The sequence below is a fragment of the Solanum verrucosum genome, unplaced genomic scaffold, assembly GCF_900185275.1.
Source record: "Solanum verrucosum unplaced genomic scaffold, falcon-dt-bn FXZP01000049.1, whole genome shotgun sequence".
Classification (NCBI taxonomy): Eukaryota; Viridiplantae; Streptophyta; class Magnoliopsida; order Solanales; family Solanaceae; genus Solanum; species Solanum verrucosum.
This window is the reverse complement of record NW_026020221.1, coordinates 9631860-9656158: the sequence shown is the minus strand read 5'-3', so window position 1 is coordinate 9656158 and position 24299 is coordinate 9631860. Positions and strand designations below refer to the sequence as shown.

Here is a 24299-nt window from a genome sequence, read left to right as displayed (position 1 = left end):
ACGGTGCTCTAAAAAAGTGGCAAATTCATATAAACCAGGTGCACTATTGGTGGTATTATCCATACGAGTGTAAGATGCACAATTATCCATGAAAAGCTCTGACAAGCCATACTGGGGAGTGGGGAAAAAGCAATGTCTCTCAAGAAGGGGTAAAGATAACATCTCATATGATCACTCAATTATGAAAAAGTGATAGTAGATAAAAGAAACTATTTGACTCCTCAAATAGTAACATCTTTCAGTATGAAGATTGTGAAAAGGGATTACAATGGGAAAAGAGAACTTGTATACAAACAAACCTAAAAGATGTCAATCCTCATTTGTTTACACAAACTTAGGAACATCTTGGGACATATGAAAAAACTAAAAAAAAGTTTCATGTACACAAAATTTTGGGAAAAGGATGATCTTTGCGGATCAGATCATTCATATAATATACAAAAAGAAACTCCAGACGTTTGAGATCTTGTTAGTATGATCATAGGGGTTCTTGTGCATTGAAACTGTACACACATTTGCTCTCCTTTGTGTCAACATATCTCGCTAATATACTGCGTATATGGATCAAAATTCAGATAGAGAAACAATGGATTATCGATATATCTGTGCAAAGTATCTCTATTCGTGTAAACTCTCGTTGCAATAACCACCACTTGTTAAGACCTGTACAAGCACCATTGATTATGAATTTATGAATACATTACCAAATATGTAGCATTTATGAATGAAGCCATGCACAAGAGATAGATACCCTTTTTCTTCAGAGGGTTGTTCGGTTGTTTGTTCAGTTGTCCAGACGATATCTTTTAATCCTGAAGAGAAGTTCTTGTAGAACTGCAACTTTTAAGGTTCAATTATTAGAGGAGAATTCATATGTCATGATTAAACGAGGAATATAAACTAGAACGTAACGTGCCTTGTGAAACTCTAATGTATCACCACCAGTTTTTCGGAGCTCAACCAAATGCAATGAGGGTGCTACTTCAAACACCTGAAGCAACAAGTATACAACAATGTACCACATTGATGAGAGGTGGAATATGAAGTCGTGATAAAAGAAAGTCGAGTTCAAGAGGTGAGGATTGATCAAGACCATATAAGAAGTCCAAGTGCATGCATCATCACTAACTGATGTGGGAGAATCAACATAAACGAACTAAGTAATCACCTCTGTTGCTACAGCAAGGTGGCCTTTCCTTCCGGTCCTGTCGCCTTGTAACTTCATCTGGAATAGTCAAGGATACGAAATTGTTTTAAGACAGTCAAATCCTTTGTAAAACAGTCAAATTTACACTAGAGTCAATTGATATCAGTCAAATCCAAACATCCAATACTAAAAGGTGCAAGGTGTTAGTTACCTTGTAATTTTTCTTCTGGACACTGAATCCCAATGGTCTTGCAGTTTCCTCAATTTTGGAGATAATCTCATTAGCAGGCGACCGGGAAGTAAATTGTGTTTCTCTCTTGACAAGGGCCTATACTTTGCCAATTCATACTATTAGAAAATGCATTAGCAGAGGAATAAACACTTTTTCGACACATTCTATATATGGTAAAGTCAGATTATGTCCAAGTATCGTACTCGAAGATCAAACAACAAGACATCCTTACTGTATTGTGCAACTTTCTCAGTCTAACTATACTTAGATCTAATGGAATTTGGAAGATCATATACCGTAGACATGTCTGTCAGGGTGTTAACAAGTGTCTAGCTAGTAATATGAAAGTACTCACCTGTTTTTCGAACAAATTTTCTAGGTTGAAACTTTTTGACCTTGAAATGAGCTCGAACGCATTGACAGAAGCAGGTTTTTCCTTTCTTTCTGTAATGAGATGATCCTGAAAAACATAAAATAGGCGTATCATTTCACACAGGATGTTTGGTTCTCGATACAGCTTATAAACATAGTTGATCTTATTAAGCTCCACTTATTATATCCTCTATAATTACATTAAGATAAATTTCTCAAGGAACTGTTTAATGTCTCTCACTAATGTAGGATTTCATGTCTCAACTTATTGACAAATCTTTGAGGCGCGATGTGTAGGCAGTGGAGTTAATTGGAAAGAACATGGTTTGAGATCTTGAACAGTTTATTATGTGTGAAGACAAAATGTGACTTACGTCCGAGCCATTGAATATGGCATCAATGTCATCAAGATTGACATCTTCATCTTGCTCAAAAGGAGGCGGCTTGTAATCTTTCTTGAACCATTCATCTTCGAGGATCTCTGGAATAGTGATCCTCTGAAACAAAAGATTAGAAATCACTCATCATAATACATAAATAGACACTCAAACTTGGCCTCAACTGGAGAGGATTATTGCACATCTAGACACTTCAACTTAGTCTCAACTGACAACTAAACACTCCAACTCGTCCCCACTATGTCTCGTGCACACCCATTGTTGAAGTGACACATAAATTTTAGAGGTGTCTAGATGATCATTTTGTAAGTTGGAGTGTTCAACTAACACAATGGAGACGAGTTGAGGTGTGTTTAGATGTGCATCTCAAAGCTAGAGTGTTAACTTGCCAGCTGAAGCCAAGTTTGAGCGTTTGTCGATAGAAATAGCTCATTCCAGGACTGTTCATTCTAGATAGTAAATAAAGCAAAGATAAAAGGGACTTACCGTGAGTGGATTCGGGTCAAGAATACGCTTGATCAGATTCTTTGAGCTGGAGGACAACCATGGTGGAAGTGAAAAAGTAGCCTTAAGGATCTGAGAGCAATTTACAAGAAAATTTATTCAAATAACATTCTGAAAATAAACGAACAAAGAATTCCAAAAACATCTCTGATAATAAGAAACTTTCAGAAATTACTTTTCGGTATAGAGCATTTAGGTTTGGTTCATCAAAAGGTAAGTATCCAGCCATTAGAACAAAGAGAATGACTCCACAGGACCAGACATCAGTTGTTGTACCATCATAGCCTTTATCAGTTAGCACCTGATACAACACTTCTTGTTAAAGGCATGAAACAGTAAGAAATAACTACTCCCTCCGTTTCAATTTGTTTATCTGGTTTTGACTTGACACACAGTTAAGAAAATAAATAAGCCTTATGAATTGTGTGATCTTAAACGGCAAAATGTCCTTTAATATTGAGGTCTTTAACATGTCATGTGGGATGTCAGGAGTAAAGAGTTGCCAAAAAGGGAAAGAGATGTTCTTTCTTAAACAGACTAAAAGGGAAGTAAGACAAACAAATTGAAACAGAGGGAGTAACTAGTGTGTAGCTGTCGAATAACTACTCTTAAGGTTGTTGTTACCTCAGGCGCGACATAGTTTGGTGTGCCACAAGCAGTATGAAGAAGTCCATCGTCCTGAATAACATTGAGAGTATTCCATAATAATACTAGAGAGTGAATGCGATTGAAGTGAGGGACAGAGTGAATAGCTCTTTATATACTCTTTAACCTTTCAATCGTACAGAATACTTACTCGAACTTGCTTGGAAAGTGCACTCAATCCAAAGTCTGAAACTTTCAGAGTACCAAATGAATCCAGCAATAGATTCTCAGGCTACAAATCGCATAACTCAATATTAATACTAGTCAAATCGTGAAGGAAAAAAAAACTTCGGCATCTAAAAGAATGCAATCAAGGGTCAGAAACCTTCAAGTCTCTATGGAAAACACCTCTACTATGACAGTAATCAACGGCATTAATAAGCTGTTGAAAGTATCTTCTAGCTTCGTCTTCTTTGAGTCTGCCATGTCTTGCCTGTAATATATACATTCTCATTGCAATACAAGCGAAAACTTATAAAAATGAACATGTAATCTACATTTAGCAATTAGTTCCAAGAAAAAACTATTTTACCAATCATCTCCATTTCCTCCATAAAATAGGGGAAAGAGAAAAAAACTTACAATTTCATCAAAGAGCTCTCCTCCATGTACATACTCGAGGACAATATAGATCTTCGTCTTGCTAGCCATAACCTAATATGTAACTAGAGTTAGAATAAAGAGAATTACAAATATATGAAGCAATATTCTACCCTCTACGAGACAAGGATAAGGTTTGCGTACAGTCTACCCTCCCCAAACCCCATTTATGGGATTACATTGGGTATATATGTTGTTGTTGTTATTACAAAGATATGAAGCACTCAAGAAAACTGAGAAATTTACAAGAAAATTGTATGTTTACGAGTGACGAGGAAGAAGCCAGGGCAGAGGGAATATGACATACCTCAAAGATCCTTACGACATTTGGATGTCTGATCAACTTCATCGTTGATATTTCTCTTTTTATCTGTCAACAAAGTACATCATGGATCACATATGTTTCATGATGTAACAGGCATTCATCATCTGACATCTTTCATTTTCCTTTATTCAGAACAAAAGCAACATAACATGTACATTTTTACACTTACTTATGCTAACTAGTTCAATTACACATCATAACACTTTGACTTCACAACGATCTCAAGTGCTAGTAACTGAATTCTAAATTCAATTTTTGTACATTTTTATTGAATTTCATAACATATATATACAAAGTTTGAGCCAAAGCTATGCAATAGCCTACATCCGCCCCTGGATGCAAAATGTGTGGACATTATATATAATTCCTTAATAATGTCCACGCATTGCACGGGTACGTATACAGGGCAGGGCAGGGCAGGGGAGGTACCTGTTCCATAATGTTCTGTCGTAGGACGCGATCACGATTGATGATTTTGATGGCTACATTTTCACCTGTTTGTACATTTTTGGCAAACTTTACCTTAGCAAAACTTCCCTCACCTAATGTCTTACCTAATTCGTATTTCCCTAATCGTGTCCTGCTACGACTAAATGGCGATGACATTGACGTTGAACTACTCATTCTCGTAAGAGTTCTTGCAGATATCCCTATTACCTGGAAACCGAATGTGAAGAGGAAACAAAAAATCCTTACGGGTTAGATTGCTCGTATTTTTAATAATAATGATAATTGGATGAAAAGAAGAGGATAATATGCGAGACTTTCTCCACAATTTCATGGCTAAGCTTTCCAAAATGAGCGGCAAATCTACAAAACAGAAAAAAACACTCTTAAAAGAGGAATGAAATTGTATTATTGTCCCAAAATAAGTGTAGTTTTAGTAAAAACAATAAAATAATTTTTTTCGATTATATCTTTATTATGAAATAACTTTTTTTTTTTCTTAATTATGTATGATTCTCAAAAAACTTAATATAAACGAATTTATATCATTTATTAAAAGTTTGGCTCATTTATGTCATTTTTTTAAGAAAAGGTTCATCCATGTCATATATGGGCCAAACTTTAAACGGGTGACATCGATGAGCCTTTTGAGAAAGTTCAATGACATATTTGAGCATTTTCCTTTTTAAAAAATGATTTACTTAATGATGTGGATGAATCATAATTGACCACATGTAAAAAATGATTTTGCAAAATCAAAACTTTTTTCAGTTAACAAATAATGACATGAATGTGTCTTTTCTCAAATGAAATGGTGTAGATAAACCTTTTCTTAACCTTATCCCTACTTTTTTATGATTTTATTTTTTTAAAAGTATCCTTATTTTTAGTAGACTTTTTTTTACTTTTCAAATAATCACCATCTCTATTTTAAGAAGAGTTTGGGAAAAACTAAAAGGATATCTTGACAAATTATTCTTTAATTGATGTGTTTAAATATCTTTCTTAACGAATGTGTCATGCACACCAATAATTCATTTATATTGCATTCTTTTGTTTTCCAAATGGTTCGGTGTTTGTATTGGAGTTCCGATTAAATTTGAATCTCATATTACAAGGCCCATTTGGGGATGACGCTCCCAACAAGATTTTCTCCATACCCGAGCTCAAACCTGAGACCTCTGGTTAAGGTAGAGTAGGTTAACCACTACTCCATAATCCATGTTAGTAATGTCAAAATGATTAATAAGATTCATAATAATCAAGAGGAAAAATTTAATTACTCTTTATTAAATAAGGGTAATTCAGTAAATTGTACATCATATTTGTTAATTTTCTTAATGAGCGTGCTAAAGTGACACTTATTTTGAGACGAAAGAATTACTTCATCTGTCCCAAATTAGATGTGCACTTTTTATTATAAACAGTAATTAAGAAATCATTAATAGATTGATTAACCTTACTATTTTGCCCTTTGTTCATATTAATTAGCCTCTTGATAAATTTTTTTTATTGTGTCTTCAACGTTTTTTTAAACTTCCAAATGTCATATTAATTGTAGGGGTAAAATGAGAAAAAACTAATTAATTCTATCATAATTTAGTAAGTGATCAAGTAATATGAGGCAAATATTTTTAGTAAGATGTCCATCTAATATGGATGGAGGGAATATAATTTTAAATTGGATAAATTACGTGACTAAGCAAACATATACTAGTTAATTATTTAACATAGCTATAGTTTGAAGAAATTAATTTTCGCCACTAACATATAACCATATTTACATGAGCCACGTCCAGAATTTGTATAATTCGGCTCCTAATTGTATAAGTCCAGAATTTGTATAATTCGGTTCTTAATGGTATACATCCAAATTTTGTATATGTTTATCCTAGCTCGTATATATTATTATCCTGTTGATACATTTGATTTGTACACCCTCCGTTCAGTTTTACTTGACACACCCATTAAGAAAATAATTATTGATATAGGTATTTTATCAAACTATCCCTATTAAGTGATGTTTAGTACTCCATCCGTTCCTTTTTATATGTCATCCCTTTCTATAAATAGTTGTACCACAATACTTGTCATTTCATAAAATCAATACATAAATTATCATATTTTTCCTATTATACCCTTGATAGAATAGTTAATTAGTCTTGAAAATAGATATTTTGACCAACCTAGGGAAACTAATAAATAATTAATATTCATTGAAGTACTTCATATATTGATTAACTACTCTCTCCATTCACTATTCTATAAAACATGATTTTAAAAATAAACTCAAAACTTTAAATAGTCATCCAAATGCATTTTAATTTTTGAAATCTAGCATATTCATCATTTATTGGAAAGTTGACTTAAGAAAACATTAAATAAGGGTAGAAGAGTAAAGTTACTTAATTTCTTAATGCAAGTGCAATCTAAAAAAGTGACATATAAAAAGGAACGGAGGGAGTATTAAGTCTTGGAAAATGATTTGAAGAAAGAGTATTTAATGTTGAGGCTAAATATGGAAAAATATAATTATTTTTTCTTGATATGTCAAAAGCGACAAGTAAAAATGAAAATCTATTTTAGGAAAAAGTGAGTGACAAATAAAAGTGAACGGAGAAAGTATAAGTTCAAAGATTCCTAAATGTATGTACTTACTAAAATAGAATTTGCATATACTCACTTTGTTTGTATATTGTGTAATGAATTATACAAATAAAAATATTCATAGCAAATAAAACTATAGCTATATAATGTAATTAGACAAATTGTAATTAAGAAAGCTTATTAAATTTAATCTATTTGCTATTTATGAAATTTCCTCTTTAAAGTTTTATCATTAATAGCATCTCAAAACCCGAGAGGTTACGTTGTCTTGATTTTTGATCACCTAAATTGCCGAATTATTTAAGTAATCATGTCACTTCAGTTTGAAGCACAAATTTAAAGTTTTGATATGAAATTAGTATTTGTGTATGATATTTGAATAAAATTTCAAAGTTCAACTTGAAATTTTGATTCCAAATCCCATAAAAAGATAAGATTTCAATTTAAAAAAAAACATAAATTTATATTTTGCAAAAAATGACTCATAATTTTAATTTTTTTTATTAAAAAGGCCCATGCTTAATATGAGAAATTATTCGTACCAGGTGAGAGGATTATACTCCTTCTGTTTCTATTTATATGTCACAATTTTAGATTTCACGTCCCTTAAGAAACTATGTAAGTTTACCATTGTACCCTTATTTAGTATTTCCTTGAAATCAAGTTTCAATAAATGAACATAAATTAATTTATTTTGATGAATTAAATTGATCAGTGAACATGAATTAATTATTTAGTTTTCCTATATTGGTCAAATTCATACTTTCAAGGTTAATAACTCTCAAGGGTAAAATAGGAAGAATAGTGTTATTCGGTGTTTTCAAAAACGTTTTTGGTGCGAGTCCCAGGGGGAGTCTCGGGGTGGGGCGTACCAAAAATGCTCTGGGGCGTAAATTAAAGACGTAGATCCATAATGCGTAAGTTCTAAAAGTTGAGGCGTAAGCCTCGAGCATAAAAATGTAAGTCCTGGGCGTAAAAAACGTAGGCCCGGGCGTTTTTAATTTAATTTTTTAACCTTTTTTGTTTTAAATCATATTTTTTATTATTGGTGTAATGATATTTCTCAAATAGGAATTATAATACTTTTTTTCTTCATTATTGATTATTAATACTTATCTCAAGTAAAATTAAAATCATAATATAATTTCTATATATTATTGGTTATTTATAAAAATTTATTTGTAAAATCATTGAAAGGTTTACTTTTGCTTATTTTATTAGTAATTAAACAATAAAATTGAATATACATGAGACTACACCTCGTAGATCCATGAGACTTACGCCCATGTGTCTCGGGGCTCATGCCTCCCCCCGTATATAAAACGCCTTGCCTCAAGCCCCCGCCTTTTAAAACACTGATGTTATTTAATTATGTGTTGATTTTATGAAATGATAAATATTAAGGATCATCTAATTTTAGTAAAGACGACATATTTATATGAACGAATGAAGTATTAAGTACAACTAGAAATACAAAATCATTTAAGAATATCAATGATTATACAAGGTGTATTGAAAGAAAGGGTAATGCTAAATGGCCAGAAAATTTGGCCAGCAAATTTTAAAAGTGTATAATATCTTTTTTATTTTAAAATAAATTGATCTTTTTTCAATATTTTAATTTAAAGGTATTAAAGTTAAAAGGGTAAAAATATTCAAAAAGGTAAAATAACATAGGTACGTGTGCTTCGACCGTGTCTCCGGGGCACAGTTGAATGTAGATATTATGAACGCGAGGTGAAAAACCTTTCTGGCCAGATTCTGGCCAAATTTTCTGTCCAAAAAGATTTTTACTGAAAGTAATTATTTAGGACCTAGGAGAGCCTAGAACCACTGGACCAAACTAAATTGGAAACCACATGATTAAAGTCTTAAATAAATGTACAAAAGACTTTATTTTAAACGAGCATAACTTTAATTTATTAGGAATGATGATATATATTCTATATTTAATTAAAGCACTACAAATCTAGTTTTCAATTATTCAAATTGCTTGTCATTTGGACATTCCTACAACTAGTTATAATAGTTTTACTAAAAATTGTCCAGCAAAAATTTGCAATTCAGATAGGCTGATTATAAGTTGCCAAAACAGTCTCATTTGTATAAAAAGTTGTGGACAACAACTAACTATTTTCTTTACAAGATTGAAAAATATCTAAATTTTTAAGATTATTCAAGAACGATGAGATTGTAAAGATTTGTCTTTAAAAGGTAATCTCACAACTCAGTCTTTATATATTGAATGTATATCTCACTACGATCAATCTTCATATATTGAATGTATATAATTTAATCAGCAGAAAAGGATTTTGAAGTATAAATTATGATTTAATTGAAGTATTGATCCCTAAACTGGGTTTGCAAATAAGATTGAGTTGTTGGTAGGATAATGTATAGTAGTTTAGGGTTTTGCAAATGAGATTGAGTTGTTGATAAGATAATGTGTATCTAGAGTTAACTCAAACAAAATATATAATTATTGAAACTATCAATGCCCTTAAACAAGTGGATTTATGGTGTTTGCCTGTGTTAATTGGACAAATTATGCAAAGTATCACTCGACCCTTTGCTTTAACTCAAAAATTGGTTCAATTTTCAAAATGACCAAAATTGACCAAATTGGCTATTGCTTCATGTATAATTTGTTAATGTATAATTAAGCTATATAAAGCTTTTTGAGTGTATCATAATATATAATCAATGTATAATTCATGTATTGATAATGTATATTGTATAATTATTATATATTTTTGACAAATTATATTGCATAGGTTTCCTATGGCTTTTGACTATTTTTTTTTGGGGAAAATTAGTAAACTAGTCAAAAATTCTAACATAATTATTAAAAACATCTATAGTTTAAAAATATTAGTAAAAATGTCAAAATGACAATATTTTTGAAAATATTGTGTATTAATTTAGTTCCTATTTTACCTCATCTTAATTACCGTTTTCAACTCATTCTCTCTCATATGTTTTCACAAAAAAGAAGTATTTTCTCTCATTGATTTCCCTCATCCCATTCTTCTTCATCTTTCAACTCCCGCTTCTCTCTCTTCCATTCTTTCCGGGTTTTTTTTTTCGGAAATTGAAAAATATATCTCTAAAGATATTCACAACAACCCCTTGGATTAAGGTATGCATCTTTATCCGATTTTTAGATTTGTTTACTGAATTTATTTTTATTTAAATCATTCAAAATTTTCGTTTGATCAATTTCGTTTAGGGTTTGAAAACCTCAAAATCACTCTCTAATGGCCAAATCTAAGAGGATTACAAGAGGTATCCAACTAAATCAACAATTTTCTAGCAATATAAAATAGTATGCATATTGAAATAAAATAGTATTCAAAATTCATAAGTAGACGTATTGATATAAAATAGTATTGTCATTGTCTATGAATATTGTGGGTCTGTTAGTATAGATATTGTATTTCTTAATTTTTTATTTATTTTGTAGTTATGGACATTCTGTTAGTTTTGATAATATACCCACATACTTGGACTCATCATACCTATGTATCATTTTCTACATTGTAAGAGTGTTAATTGTATCCAGACAATTGAAGATACATATTTACTTTATATAGTTGTATTCATTTTTTAAGAAATAGTGATGCTATTTCATATTGTATTCATGTTTTATTATTTGATGGTTTTGTATTCATTATGTTATATTTGTTGTATGTATTTTGTGTGCAGTATAGTTTGTTTTGTGATAAAACATGTTTTGGTCATTATATGAGAATCACGTATTCGTTAACTATTGGATTTTAATTTGTTTGGAAGTTTTGACATTAAAGTTTTTTAAATTTCCCGAGTAGTTATAATTTTTTTGGATGATGAGACAGAGTCTTACTAATGCACAAGTGAATACAGATTCAAATTTGGCTTTGGTGAAAAAAAATCAGAAAAAGGAACATAGTAGACGAAGAAGACGAAGAAAGAGAGAGTGAGAGAATAAGGTTGCAAAAATTGTATTCATATTAATTTTTGTTTGCCAATTGTTTTTCTTTTACTCGACATTTGTATTTTTATTAAGAACATTGTATTTCTTTTTTAATTTGTAGTCAATCCAATAGGTATGCCAAATGGATTTGTATTTCCTAAGTGTTGATGTATCCTATTTCTTTCACAATCCATTTGTATTTTTTTAGAATATTGTATTCTTCTCAAAAGATTGTATTATTTCCACTATATATACTATTTTCTTCCAAATTTTGTATCCTTTCTTAAATCGTATTCATATGTAATGATTAGATTAGATTGAGATGCAATCAATAATATTTTTATAATACAAATAAAAGAAAAATATAATTGGCAGTCATGTAATACAATTTTATCACTGGATACACTTTTTAGTTTTCACTATGAAAGTAAAATACATACATGACTCAATCATGAATACTTTTTGTTATATGAATGTAAAGTCGTATTTGTTGATGATTTTGTATTCAATTTTTATGGAATACAATATAGTTACGTGGATAACTATTCTGTCTAGAGCAATGATAGCTTTAAGATCATCCTATCGAATGGTTGGTGGTAGTTTCCCCCGTTCATCAAGTACACACCAAACACAAGTGAAAAAAAAAGTAAACTCAAATGTCGAAAACAAAAATTAGAAATAAAAAAACTACATGAAAAAATTGGTTGGATGTTTAAGAAAACAAAAATTGGAACACCAAATAAGATTAGATCTCATCCGTAGCAAAACGGGGATGAACAAGGCACCAAGCAACAAATTCAGCAGAAATTTGAACTTTCAGCCCAACGTCGATTTGTATGCCTATTTGTTTGTATGGATCTCCTTTTTTCCGACAAAAACTTTAATCAATTGTCTTGTCTTCTATGGAGAAGGAAGATCATCAATGGAGAATTGAAAGTCGTTAATAAAGGATGAGGAAGACGAGAGAAGTTGTCGTCTATTTTAGTCTCTTAATCTGTATCAATCTCTTTTTTTTGGGCAAAAATCTTGTCTTGCTTTCTACGAAGAAGGAGGATCATCAATGGAGAATTGAAAATTGTTAATGGATGATGAAGAAGAGAGAGATTTTTTGTACCTATTTTAGTCTCCTAAGATGTAAAGTAAGTAATAATATATTTCCAGTACTATTTACTTAATTTGAAAGATTCTCTCCCCTGATTTTCTCTAATTTGTTATTTGCTTAGTTGTATTTTATTAAGTTAAATTAAAGAAAAAAATTATATAAATCAACAATATAACAAATTAAAATATTGACATTTTTAATAAGTATTGAAGTTGTAGCTAAAGGATCTTATTAAATGCTAAAATATTATTGACATTTTGAAAATTTCCTTTTTTTTTTATATATATATTTATTGTAAAGTAACTATCCCAAATTGAGTGGGATCCGTTTCCATTTTGGTCGAATTAGCCCAATCTCCAAACTTGGCCCAAGTATTCCAAGATGACACAAAAGAAGATGAAGTCGGTGAGGGGGACATTAGCAAATCGAGAAGCTACACCAAAGGCAGCGATGATGAAGATATCCAATTCAAATACCACAAAGGGGAATCAGATTAGCGATAGCAAAAAGTTCAATCTTTCCAGATGCCAACAAAAGAAAAAGAAGAAATCCATTGCAAATACCACTCGGATTACGATAGCAAAAAGTTCGATGTTTCCAGATGCCAACAACAGAAGAAGAAGAAGAATAAGAAATCAGTTCATACTTGCCAAGGTATCCCTCCCTCTGATGTATTATACTCTGTACTAGTTGGTTGAATGGATGGATGGGGCTGGCTAATTTTATTTTAAAAAAATTAAACTGCAGAGATGGATATTGTTGCTCATTCTCAGGTGACTCGATTGAGTTTAATTGTTGTTTTTCTTATATATATAAAAATTATGTTTATTATTATTATTATTATTATTTTGTCTAGGGTTCAATTTTTTCTCAACAAGACTTGATGTGGGAGATCCTCAGTCGGTTACCTGTGCGATCTCTTTTGAGATTCAAATGTGTTGCAAAATCTTGGGACATAACATCGGATCCTTACTTTCAGATGAAGCATCAACGCCATCATGCCAATTCCACAAAATTTCTTGTTGTCCATTGCAACCTCAATAGGGATCATAACTTCTATTCTACTTCTTCTTTATCCTCCCCTGATGATGTACAAAAACTTGATGATCTCCCTCCAAAGAGTCACATACTTTTTGGTTCTTGTCATGGCTTGTTTCTTATCGGGGTTGGTAGTTCTAATAATCAGGTTCTATTGTGGAACCCCTCTACAAGGGAATCAATACTACTTCCCCCTCCCGAATTTGGAATATTAAATTCTTATTTTGCATTGGGATACGATCAAACTACTAATGACTACGTGGTACTTACAATTCACGATGACATGACACTAACCCCTGTAGACCCACACTGTGGAATTCTTGCCCTAAAAAGTGCTTCTTGGAGAAAAGTCTGTATCAAGACACCTACGTTGTTTTGCCCCTGTAGGGATAGCTTTGGTACATGTATGGTATTTATACATGGAGCATTTCATTGGCTTCCTTGCGGTTTTCTTGTGGTTTCATTAAGTATTTCAAATCAGACACTTACAGAGATACCATTTCCAGATCAAATGTGCAATCGGCAGCCTCCCAACCTTGGCATCAAACAATGTAGCCTTTCAGTATTGGAAGGAATGCTTTGTATTTCTTCCTCTTGGAGAAGGATTGATGGGGAGGATACTACTTTTATGTTGTGGGCAATGAAAGACTATGGCGTCAAGGAATCTTGGATTCAATTATTTAAAATTAACTTTACCGGACTTGATTTAGCCAAATCGATTTATAGGTTTCCGGATGGTGATGTACTATTTGACGTCTACACTTCAGGCGAAGGAGGGTTTTGTAGGTCACTCAGGACGTCCAAAGGACCAATTCAATTATGGTTTGATTGGTTTCATTCATTTTATGAATATAGTACCATTTTTGATGTAACTACTTTCACGGAGAGTTTAATCTCTCCAAAATCACTTCTTTAATATTTAGTTATGTATTGATTGAAACATTTTTATGTAACAAACTCTTGGTCTTATATTAAATTTTATTTTGTCATTTCTGAATTGATCTAATTTGTTGGATGTACCTGAATCCTGTGAGGTTAAAATTATATGTGAAGGTAAGTAAATGGTTGAGCTGCAGATGTTTGAATACCCTTATGTTGCGTGTCATGCCACCTAACCTTTACTTGAAAGTTCAAGTACAAAATTTATGCTCAATAATTCGGGTGTGAAACTCAAAAAAAATAATGTGTTTTTAACCCTTTACTCTTAAATTAGTATATTATAATATGTTGCTAAATTATAATGTGAGTTCTGAGTTTAATTGTTGTTGGTTGGACTTAGACATTTTATGTGTTTTTAGTCTCTCTACCTTTTTTTTTTATCACGATAATGGTGTAGCCACGTGTGCTGAAGGGTCGTCAATTGAACACCTATTTAAAAAATTATATGAAGTATATAGGTCAAATTCTTGGGTTAATAGCGACACCTATTTAAAAAATTATATGAAGTATATAGGTCATATTCTTGGGTTATTGGCTATTATGAGCCTTATCCGGTTTCATTATGATGAGGTATATGAAAAGATACCTTTACTAGATCCAATGTGGCATCATCGTATTCATTGTGTGGGTACTTTTATGTTGTTGATAATGAAACGTTATGGCGTCAGGAAATCTTGGACTCAATTATTTAACATAAAATTGTCCCATCTTTATATAGCCAAGTCCATTTATAGGTTTGCAGATGGTGATCTACAATAAAAGACTTCAGTCAGTAAGGACATCCAAAGGACCATTTTGATTATGGTCTAGTTCATTGGTTAAACGTGGTAACATATAGTTGAAATAATTACTTTCAATGAGAGTTTGATTCAAAATTACTTATTTAATATTTGGTTATGTTGATCATGTAACAAACTCTTGGTCTTATGAAATTTATTTATTAATCTCTCCAATATTACTTGTATTTGAGAAATTTGTAGGCATTAAGAAAGTGTTGCTGCAAAGAAGGTGAACTTTACAATGCAACTTATAGATTCCAACTTTCTTAAATCAGTTTCTTCTCAAAATCTTCCTTCACTACATCAAAATAATTTTTAGCGGTAATTAATTAACAAAAATAGCTTAATTACCACTAAATATGTATATTTAGAGGCACTCTCTCTAAAGCCTATTACGACATTGGATCCACTGACAATTAACTAATGTTAGTAAAGACTTATACTCTTTGTTAATATGCATATTTATTATCGCTAAAAACTGTTTTTGTTATAGTGTCCGTTAAGTGAATAAATTCCATTGTTCTAACAAATAATCACAATACATCGATGTCTTATTTGGCTTTATTGTGGAAATTGTCATTCAGATAAAGACTTAAAGAGTGGCTACATAGAGAGATTAGTCTAGGCAACATAGTATCTATTAGGTGCTACATGATAAAGTATTAAGGATTGTGACATGAGACTTTTTTATTAAGAGAAAAGGAAAGGTTTTTTTTTTTTTTTAATTGAAGACGACATCTAAAAGAAATTATTTTATTTATTAAGGTTCTTCTTTGAAATTGAGTTAATATGACATTCAGAATTTACCTTTTTTGAATTCCTAATTAAAAGAGTCTAATTGAAACACTTAATTATTAATTAATGTGTTTAATTGAAATACGACTTAGAGCTTGTTTGACACTGTTGTTAGAAGGTCAGAAACACTTATTTTGAGAAAAACAAAACTCTTATGTTGAAAAATTAAGTGTTTGTCAAATCAGTAAAAGTGCTTTTAAATGAAAGCAGAAACAGTTTTTCTATGATTGAGAAAAAACTGAAAATTTCTGTTGTTTTAAAAAAGTAGCAGAATTTTTTTTTTTCAATATTAAAATATCCTTTTCACATATACAATTTACCAATATATTTATTATTAATTAATTAGCATATTTCATAAGTTTGTCCATTTAAGAATTTTATTTTTTATTTTTATAATAAATTTTATAATTTATTTTACATTTATATATTATTATTTTATATATTTTGTGTACTATTTTGTAGAATTAGAAAAAAGGTAACACCATTTTTTTTCAAGATTAGGAAAAAGAAGAAGAAAAAATAACAATTAAATATTTTCAGCCTCCCAAAAAAGATATAATATTGATTGAAAATTTAAACATGTAATTACAATTTTTTTAAAAATATAAATTTAATCAATTTTTTTACAATAGATATGTAAAGTAGTTTCTCTCTATAAAATAATTTTAATATTAGAAGTACATTAATAGTTTTCCTTTTTTGTAATTTGACTCTTGAAAGAACTTTTTATAAAAGATTAACCAAACGTAATTTGCTTATGAAATGCACTTTTCAAATGAATTAGCCAATCAGGAATTGTATCTTTTTTCATAAGCATTTTTCTAAAAAGTCATTTTTTTTTAAAAAAAGTGCTTCTAAAAATAAGTTGTTTTTAGCACATTAAATTGTTTGACATTACTTTGGGGAGGGGGGGGGGATTTCTTTTATATAATGGTTTAATTTGTGGAATAGTTTTAAAATTTATTTTGCTTGATATTTTTAATTATATTCAAATCATCATGTTAATATTATATTAATATTTAATTTATTTACTTATGTATAATATTGATTAAAAATTTGAATATGTACATTAATTTTAATTAATTTTTTAATAGATATTTAAAACAATTTGTCTCTATAAATTAATCTTAATATTAAAAGCACTTTGATAGTTATCCTTTTTTCGTAATTTGACTCTCAAAATCACTTTGTAAAAAGGATTAGTCAAACATAATTTGCTTATCAAAAGCATTTTCAAATGAATTAGCCAAACACAAATTATTATTTTTTCAAAAGCGTTTTTTTAAAAAGTCATTTTTAAAAAGTACTTCTACAAATAAACAAGTTTTAGTAGCAATGCTAAACATGCTCTTAGTTTGAGTATCTAACTAGATTATCGTGCGACAATATAAAGATTGCATGTAAAAATAATAAATAATGGATTATAATAAATGCAATAATATATTTATGTAAATAAAAAAATTACAATATATGCAATAATATATTTATTCAAATAAACAAAATGTGTTTTTTCTAAATTGCTATGAATATCTTAAATTTAACTCTTTCACCCAATTTGATTTTCGTATATAAATATGTATCTTGTTCCAATAACAATTACAGTTCACCAAGTATTTCTCAAGGAAAAACCAATTTTAATATATTTATAATTAACTTACTGGTTATAAAACTTAAATCATTAAAATGTTTCTATATCAAAATTGATTCTTAATCCTAAAAATAAAAAAGAAATATAATACATGATAAATAATACTATATTAGTAATTAGTATTATAATAATAAATTATTACTAATAAGTTAAAATTTTCTTCTCTCCTATAAGGCAATTAGGACTCTAAATTTATTTTACCAAATTAGTTTAAGTATTTTGTTTTCTGAGTTACCAAATAAAGAATTATTTACCATTCTTGTTTCATCATGTTAGCAATAAGAATTAAGAACTACGTACGACGCTATAAGACTAGGCCTGGTACTGCCAAAATTAGAATAGAACGTTGATTAATGAAGAGAAAATAATTGTTTTCGTTCATGTGTTATTGTCTTATTTTGGTTTTGATCCCTATGATATCTCACTAATCATACTTAACCTTTAATTAATTAAAGTAAGTGATTTCAGTCCTTCTACTAATAGTGAGTATCAATTTAAACAGATCATGTACTGCTGTCAGGGGTAATTTTGGTATCACAACAAGAAACACTTCTATGTAGAGAACAAAACCTAAAGCTAGAATAAGTTTATAACTTCTCCCGTAACATCCTTTCTTATACACAACCATATCTCAGCCCTATTGCCTTCTTCAATTTGAATGTGAATTCAATCCTCTCATACACTACTCTGTGTTTTCGTTTGTTGATGAACAATTTTTCTCTTTAGTTGCCTCCCCATTTATATGAGAATACAATCCAGACACTCCTGCAACACAGAAAACAACTCAGTATACTTATTGAAGAGAAACAATATCATTCAATTTCACAATGAAACTCCGAAGCAAGAATGGGCTACAATTCACGCCGGCATGTAAGTACTCAATTAATTTATTTATAGCCTAAATCTTTGATTATATGGAAATCTGAAAAAAAAAGAAGTTGAGTTACAGAACACAACTAATATTTCACATAAAGAATAAATATAAATTTTTTTAAACAAAAGTTATAAGAATTATAAAAATTTAATATTTGTAGTGCATATTCTAAATTTGTATGAAATAGTACATTTTGTGTTTGTTCCACTTATTAGAATACCACAAGCATATTTGAAAATTCAGAAGTGCACACAGTTAAAGTGAAGTAATCATAAACTATGATACATATAAGTCAACTTTTTAAGAACTGTAGTTTGCATAATTCAAATTCAAAATTAATTTAGATTTCATTATTGGTTACATATTTTTGTGTTGGATTTGTATCATTTACATTTTCTATTGGAGATGTTTATTGTTATAACACTAATAGATTCTACTTTTTCTTTTACACGACAGATAAAGGCGAAGATTCATATATGTACACCATTAAATAACACTATAAGGGTTGGTGGGTGTTTGAGCCAGTGATGAACTATGTTAATGGACATATAGCTTATTATGACTATTGCAATGGAAATGAAAATTCCATTATTCAGATGAGGCAGTGCATGAAAAAGTTTAAAGTCAATGATAAAAAGGTGAAATTTTGGTTCAAGTTTGGGCCTTATTTTGAGACGAATATAAGACTTTTGACAACTGATTTAGATATATATAACCTTGTCTACAAAATACCTAATAGTAGAGAAGTTGAAATATTTGTTGAGCACACGGAAGAGGACCAATGGAACTATGATGTAGCTGATTCCGAGGGCAACCCACTACAAGGCGGAGAAGATTTAATAGATGTGAATGTAACCGAGAAAAGTGATGAGAGTGATGCTACATGTGAAGAATGTGAGTCATTTAATGACTCTGATTATTCCTTGGAAGAAGATGATATGATTTTTGAAAAAATCGTTGACTCTACTGTAGAATAGATTGGCCTTAATGGGAGAAACAGAGAAAATCAAGTGAAAGAAAAAACGATGGAGGTTGGAGTTGCCTCAAACATGTATGTTTCCCAATGACACTCAAGAAAATGATTGTGCTACATCAGATGAGGAATTAGTGAGTTTACATGGAGATTCTGATGATGAAAATCTTAAAAGATCCATTGTTTTTAACCCACCTAGGGATTTGGAGGATCCAAAATTTAAGTTTACACTTAATATGATTTTCAGCAATAGCAAAGAATTCAAGTGGGCAGTTGAGGTACATGATGTGTTCCAAAAAAAAGACATCAAGTTTAAGAAGAACGAAAGTGCAAGGTCGAGGGCGATTTGTAAGGTGTCAAGTTGCAAATGGTTCATATTTGCATCAAAGTCTAATCACGATGAACCTTTCAAGATCAAGACAATAGACCCTGACCATTCTTGTGGCAAACAAAGAGATAACAAGACTATTGACTCTGGATTTTTGGCTAAGAAGTACGTAGAAGAATTTAGAATAAATCCAAGTTGGGGAGTAAAATAATTTCAAACTCATGTGATGAGGACTCATAATTATACTATTACTCGAACCCAAGCTTATATGGCAAAGAGGAAGGCATTAGATCTAATTACAGGAACTAAAGAAGAGCAATTTGATATGTTATGGGATTACTGTGCTGAGCTAAGGAGGAGTAATCCAGGGACTACATGTATTTTGAAGCTGGATGAAAATCCAAAAACAATGGTTAATGATAGAAAAAGATTTTTGAGACTTTATATATGTTTTGCAGCTTGCAAACAGGGCATTTTAGCCGGACATCGACCGATAATAGGGGTTGATGGATGTCATTTGAAAGGGCACCAAAAGGGGAGTCAACTATTTACAGCAGTAGGCATTGATGAAAGCGACAACATATATCCTATTGCATTCGCAATTGTAGAAGGTGAGCTAAAGGAAACGTGGAAGTAGGTGGAAGAGGTTTCTAACGCTTCTTGATGAGGACCTAGGAATATCACAAAACCCTTTTGCATGGACTTTCATTTATGATCAACAAAAGGGTTTAATTCCAGCATTTGATGAGATAATGCCAGATGTTGCACACAGATTTTGTGTGAGACATCTACCCAATAATTTCAAAACTGAAGGTTTTGGAGGACAAGCACTGAAGGATATCCTATGGAAAGCTGCTAGGGCAACTACAGAACCTGAATTCTCCAAGCATATGAAAGATATGGAAAAAATAGATCCAAAAGCTCCAGAATGGTTTATTAATAAGCCACCATGTCACTGGTCAAGATCTTTTTTCTCTTCTTTTCCAAAATGTGATGTGTTGTCAAACAATTTGTGTGAGTCATTCAATAGTGTACTTCTACATGTAAGAGACAAGTATATTTGGATAATGATTGAATCAATTAGGATCTATATGATGTCCAAACTTCAAAAGAACAGAGATAAAATGATGAAGTACTGCCAGAGAATCTGTCCCAAAATCATGTTGAAGCTAGAAAAATATAAGGCAAAAACGGCTGAATGTATTGCCATTAAATCTAATCAATTCCACTACCAGATTGAGGACATCTATCTTAGACTATTCTCTGTTGATCTTAAAGATAAGACATATTCATGTAGGAGATGGGACTTAACAGGATTACCTTGTAATCATGCTATTGCAGCTATATGGGTTACGAAGGATGAGCCTGAAATATATGTTCATGAATGTTATACAGTTGATCTGTACATGAAGAGTTACAGTCCATCCATCCTGCCAATTGTGAGCTTTGAGCAATGGCCTAAGACAGGTATTGAACCACCATTGCCACCAATATACAAAGCACAACCAGGGAGACCAATAAAACTAAGGAAGAGAGGGATTGACGAGACAACTCAAAAAGAATCAGATTTTGGAAAGCTTACCTTGTTAAAAGCATCAACAAAAGGCAAAAAAAAGAAGTGTGGATCATGTGGAACATTAGGGCACAATAGTAGAAAGTGCCCTATTCTTATGGGGAGAATCCACTCCGAAGTTCAACAGCAACAAATTCATCAACAAGTCAGAAAGGAAGGCCCTTCTACACCTAATAATGCAACAGAAGTAAGTAGTAAAATAAATTGGTTCTTTTCAGTTATTGTTGTCTACTTAATGATGCAATAGAAGTAGTCAAACAAGTCTAGGATAATGATACAATTTTTTTTATTGTAGGGTTCAAGCATCATTATTGAGAGTGCGACATCAATGCAGTCCAATTCTTTTATAGCTGAACAAACTGTAATTACCTTTCTTGTTATCTACTAATGTTGCTTGTATCTGACTTACTATCTTCTAATGTTGCTTGTATCCGACTTACTATCTGACTTATTTTCTTATATATATTGTAGGTCAATCAACTTAACCAACCAAGGGTACCAAAAGAGCAATTGAGAAGTTCTGCTTTCATTTTAGAAGAAATTGGTGAGCATTCCAGAGAAGTTACAAGACCACTCTTCATCGAGAGAATGGGAACATAATACGTACCAATATCAAAATTACAAGAAGTACTTTCTCAAAGTAGCAAGAGGGTGGGAAGTGATCCACGGATGATTTAGTGTAGTTCTTTCATTATGACTTTGAAGTTATTCATGTCCATGGATGATTTTGTTTTCTTTTTTGAAACTTTATGCAACTTAAATAGTTACTTTTCCATGGTCAGTCTTCATAACTGTTCTTCAATATGACGCGAGAAAGAATTTTTATTGAGTTCCACAAGGATAAAATCTATGAAAGACGAGAGAATCAATTATTGAATTCTCATGAGAATTTGAAGTTACTAATTTAAAATTTATGCATCAACTTTAAGTTCACAAAATATTAGTTTACATAGTTGCTTTAGTCTATCAATTTTAACATGTATATTGTATTTAAGGATAGTGTATCTTGTAAAATAGTGAAAGGTGCAGCAAGACTAAAAATGTTATTTCTAATTAGTTAATTCCTTTATACATATCTCAATTAACCATTCAGAAATTTGAACCAAATCCTCCTTCCCGGAGTTTGTTTTCTACTTTGAGTTATTTGTTGCTGAGGCAATCGCCTCAGATTCAATTAGCGGAAGTTCAATTGGATCTTCTTTCTTTAATTGACAACCCCATAAATTCTATTATCAAATATTTGTCAATAACGAACAAGCTTCGTAGCTTAAATATGGCCAGTAAACACAATTTTCAAATACTAAATTCATTCTACAAAGATTATTTCTGTTAGAGAATAAAAAGTTTAAGCTCTTATAGAATGACGTACCTTTAAGGAGATTGAGGTTCAAATGTAAAGTTTTCTATCATTCACTATGGTTGTGATCAACTAGTGCTTCCAACCATCATTTACATCTGCAGTTTCAGGACAAAGCAACAAAATTTAGACCATTTCAGGGCATAACAACATAGACAACAATGACCCATATAGCCGACTCCAACTTTCTTGCAACTGACACATGATTTTTTACATCAGTCATTCCATGTGTTATATGGTTCGTTTGATTTATATGAAAAAGCTAACAGCTATAGTTGGCAAACTGAAGTGCGTTTTACTATTTGCAAAGTTGTACGATCAAAATCCATGACTTCTTATATTTCTAAGAGCCCGAGCAACTAAGGTTGCCACTTGTTTTCTCCTTGTTCGAAAAGTGAAGCAGAAATGATTAAGAGTGTATTTATCTTTATACAAACATTCCGGTTTCAGATCTTAGTTGCCAAAGAAAGTTATCCAAATGCTCGAAGTTGTCCTAAGGAGATACCTTTGGATTGGGAAGGCAGAAATGTCACGGAAAGCACTGCTAGCATGGGAAAAATTTTGCTAATCCAAAGACGGCAGGTGAATTTAATGTCACTGACATTGTAACATGAAATCGAGCTTCCATATGCAAACTATTGTGGAACCTCTATATAAAGGAGAATAGACTCTAGACACACTGCTACTACGATAAGCAAGGATCCATCAAGGAGGTCATGCCCTATGTAAGTTGGACATCAAGGAAGCTTTTGATAATGTTCATTGGGATTTCCTTGTAGACATACTCAAGTTAAAGGGCCACCAAACAATCATATTATCATATGATATGATTCCTCTCTGCAAACTGGAAATGGAATGAAGATATTTTCATGGAGGGGTCTTTGGCTTGGACATTCAACTTTAATGGAGCAGCACCCCATTCTTTTCATCATTGCCCAAAACTAGAATGCTATTGTTTCTAACTTTTAGAATGGACATGGTTGAAATTTAATTTTAGGCGCGGTATCAATGACTTGAACTGAGCAGTGTGTTTTCTCAAGGACTTAACGTTTATCCCTAGATTTGGGCATGTAGCTTTCTCCGTTCCCCCTTCGTCGGGCGGTGCTTGTGTGGAGGGTGTGCCACCTGAGAAGCTCTCACCTTACCAACAAGCCGAGAGTTGATGGATGTTGGACTTGACATAAGCATAAAAAAAATCACACTACCAAAATTTTACCTACCTTAAACTTAAGCTACCATGTACAAATTTTTCGTAAGCAAAAGCTTCATATATCAAATCAGATAAAACATTAATCATAAAGCTTAATCGTAAATTCAGATAAAAACAACGGAATTCAAGAAACAAAAAGGCTGGACCGAAGCTTGCAAGAAAAAAGATCGAAGAGGGATGGGAAAAAAATACCTCTAGCTCAAACCGAAAAATAGAGAAGAAAACTCAAAATTTGATAAAATCTGAGCAAAATTCCTTCCGATATGAGCTCTGCCTTGAATTTTCTCCTAAAATTTCATCAACAATTTGTTGAGTTCAGCCATTCTAAAGCTAAGAAAGAAACGGGAGAGAGAAAGAGATATCATTTTGAGAAATGGGTTTTACTTTGAAGCTTCACTTTCCCAAATGAATGACACTACTTTGGGAAGTGCAATTTACTGTGAAATGGGTTAAT

At 31.3% G+C, this 24299-nt stretch overlaps 2 protein-coding genes and 1 pseudogene across 2 annotated transcripts; 2 read left to right on the top strand and 1 right to left on the bottom strand.

Moving 5' to 3' along the window:
• Positions 1–528: 528 nt before the first annotated feature.
• Positions 529–4867, bottom strand: LOC125830974 (CBL-interacting serine/threonine-protein kinase 9). The gene is made up of 15 exons (XM_049510166.1): positions 4653–4867; positions 4206–4268; positions 3881–3952; positions 3624–3731; positions 3450–3530; positions 3278–3331; positions 2829–2954; positions 2636–2725; positions 2126–2248; positions 1735–1839; positions 1359–1475; positions 1169–1225; positions 917–991; positions 752–834; positions 529–663 (listed from the first exon to the last, which is right to left on the bottom strand). The coding sequence occupies exons 1-15, from the start codon at positions 4845–4847 to the stop codon at positions 657–659; spliced, it is 1356 nt and encodes a 451-aa protein (XP_049366123.1). The 5' UTR covers positions 4848–4867; the 3' UTR covers positions 529–656.
• Positions 4868–12712: 7845 nt separating this feature from the next.
• LOC125831512 (putative F-box protein At1g47790) lies at positions 12713–14285 on the top strand. The gene is made up of 2 exons (XM_049510688.1): positions 12713–12985; positions 13188–14285. The coding sequence occupies exons 1-2, from the start codon at positions 12713–12715 to the stop codon at positions 14283–14285; spliced, it is 1371 nt and encodes a 456-aa protein (XP_049366645.1).
• A 5172-nt stretch (positions 14286–19457) lies between these two features.
• Positions 19458–23798, top strand: LOC125831511 (uncharacterized; annotated as a pseudogene).
• Positions 23799–24299: the final 501 nt, after the last annotated feature.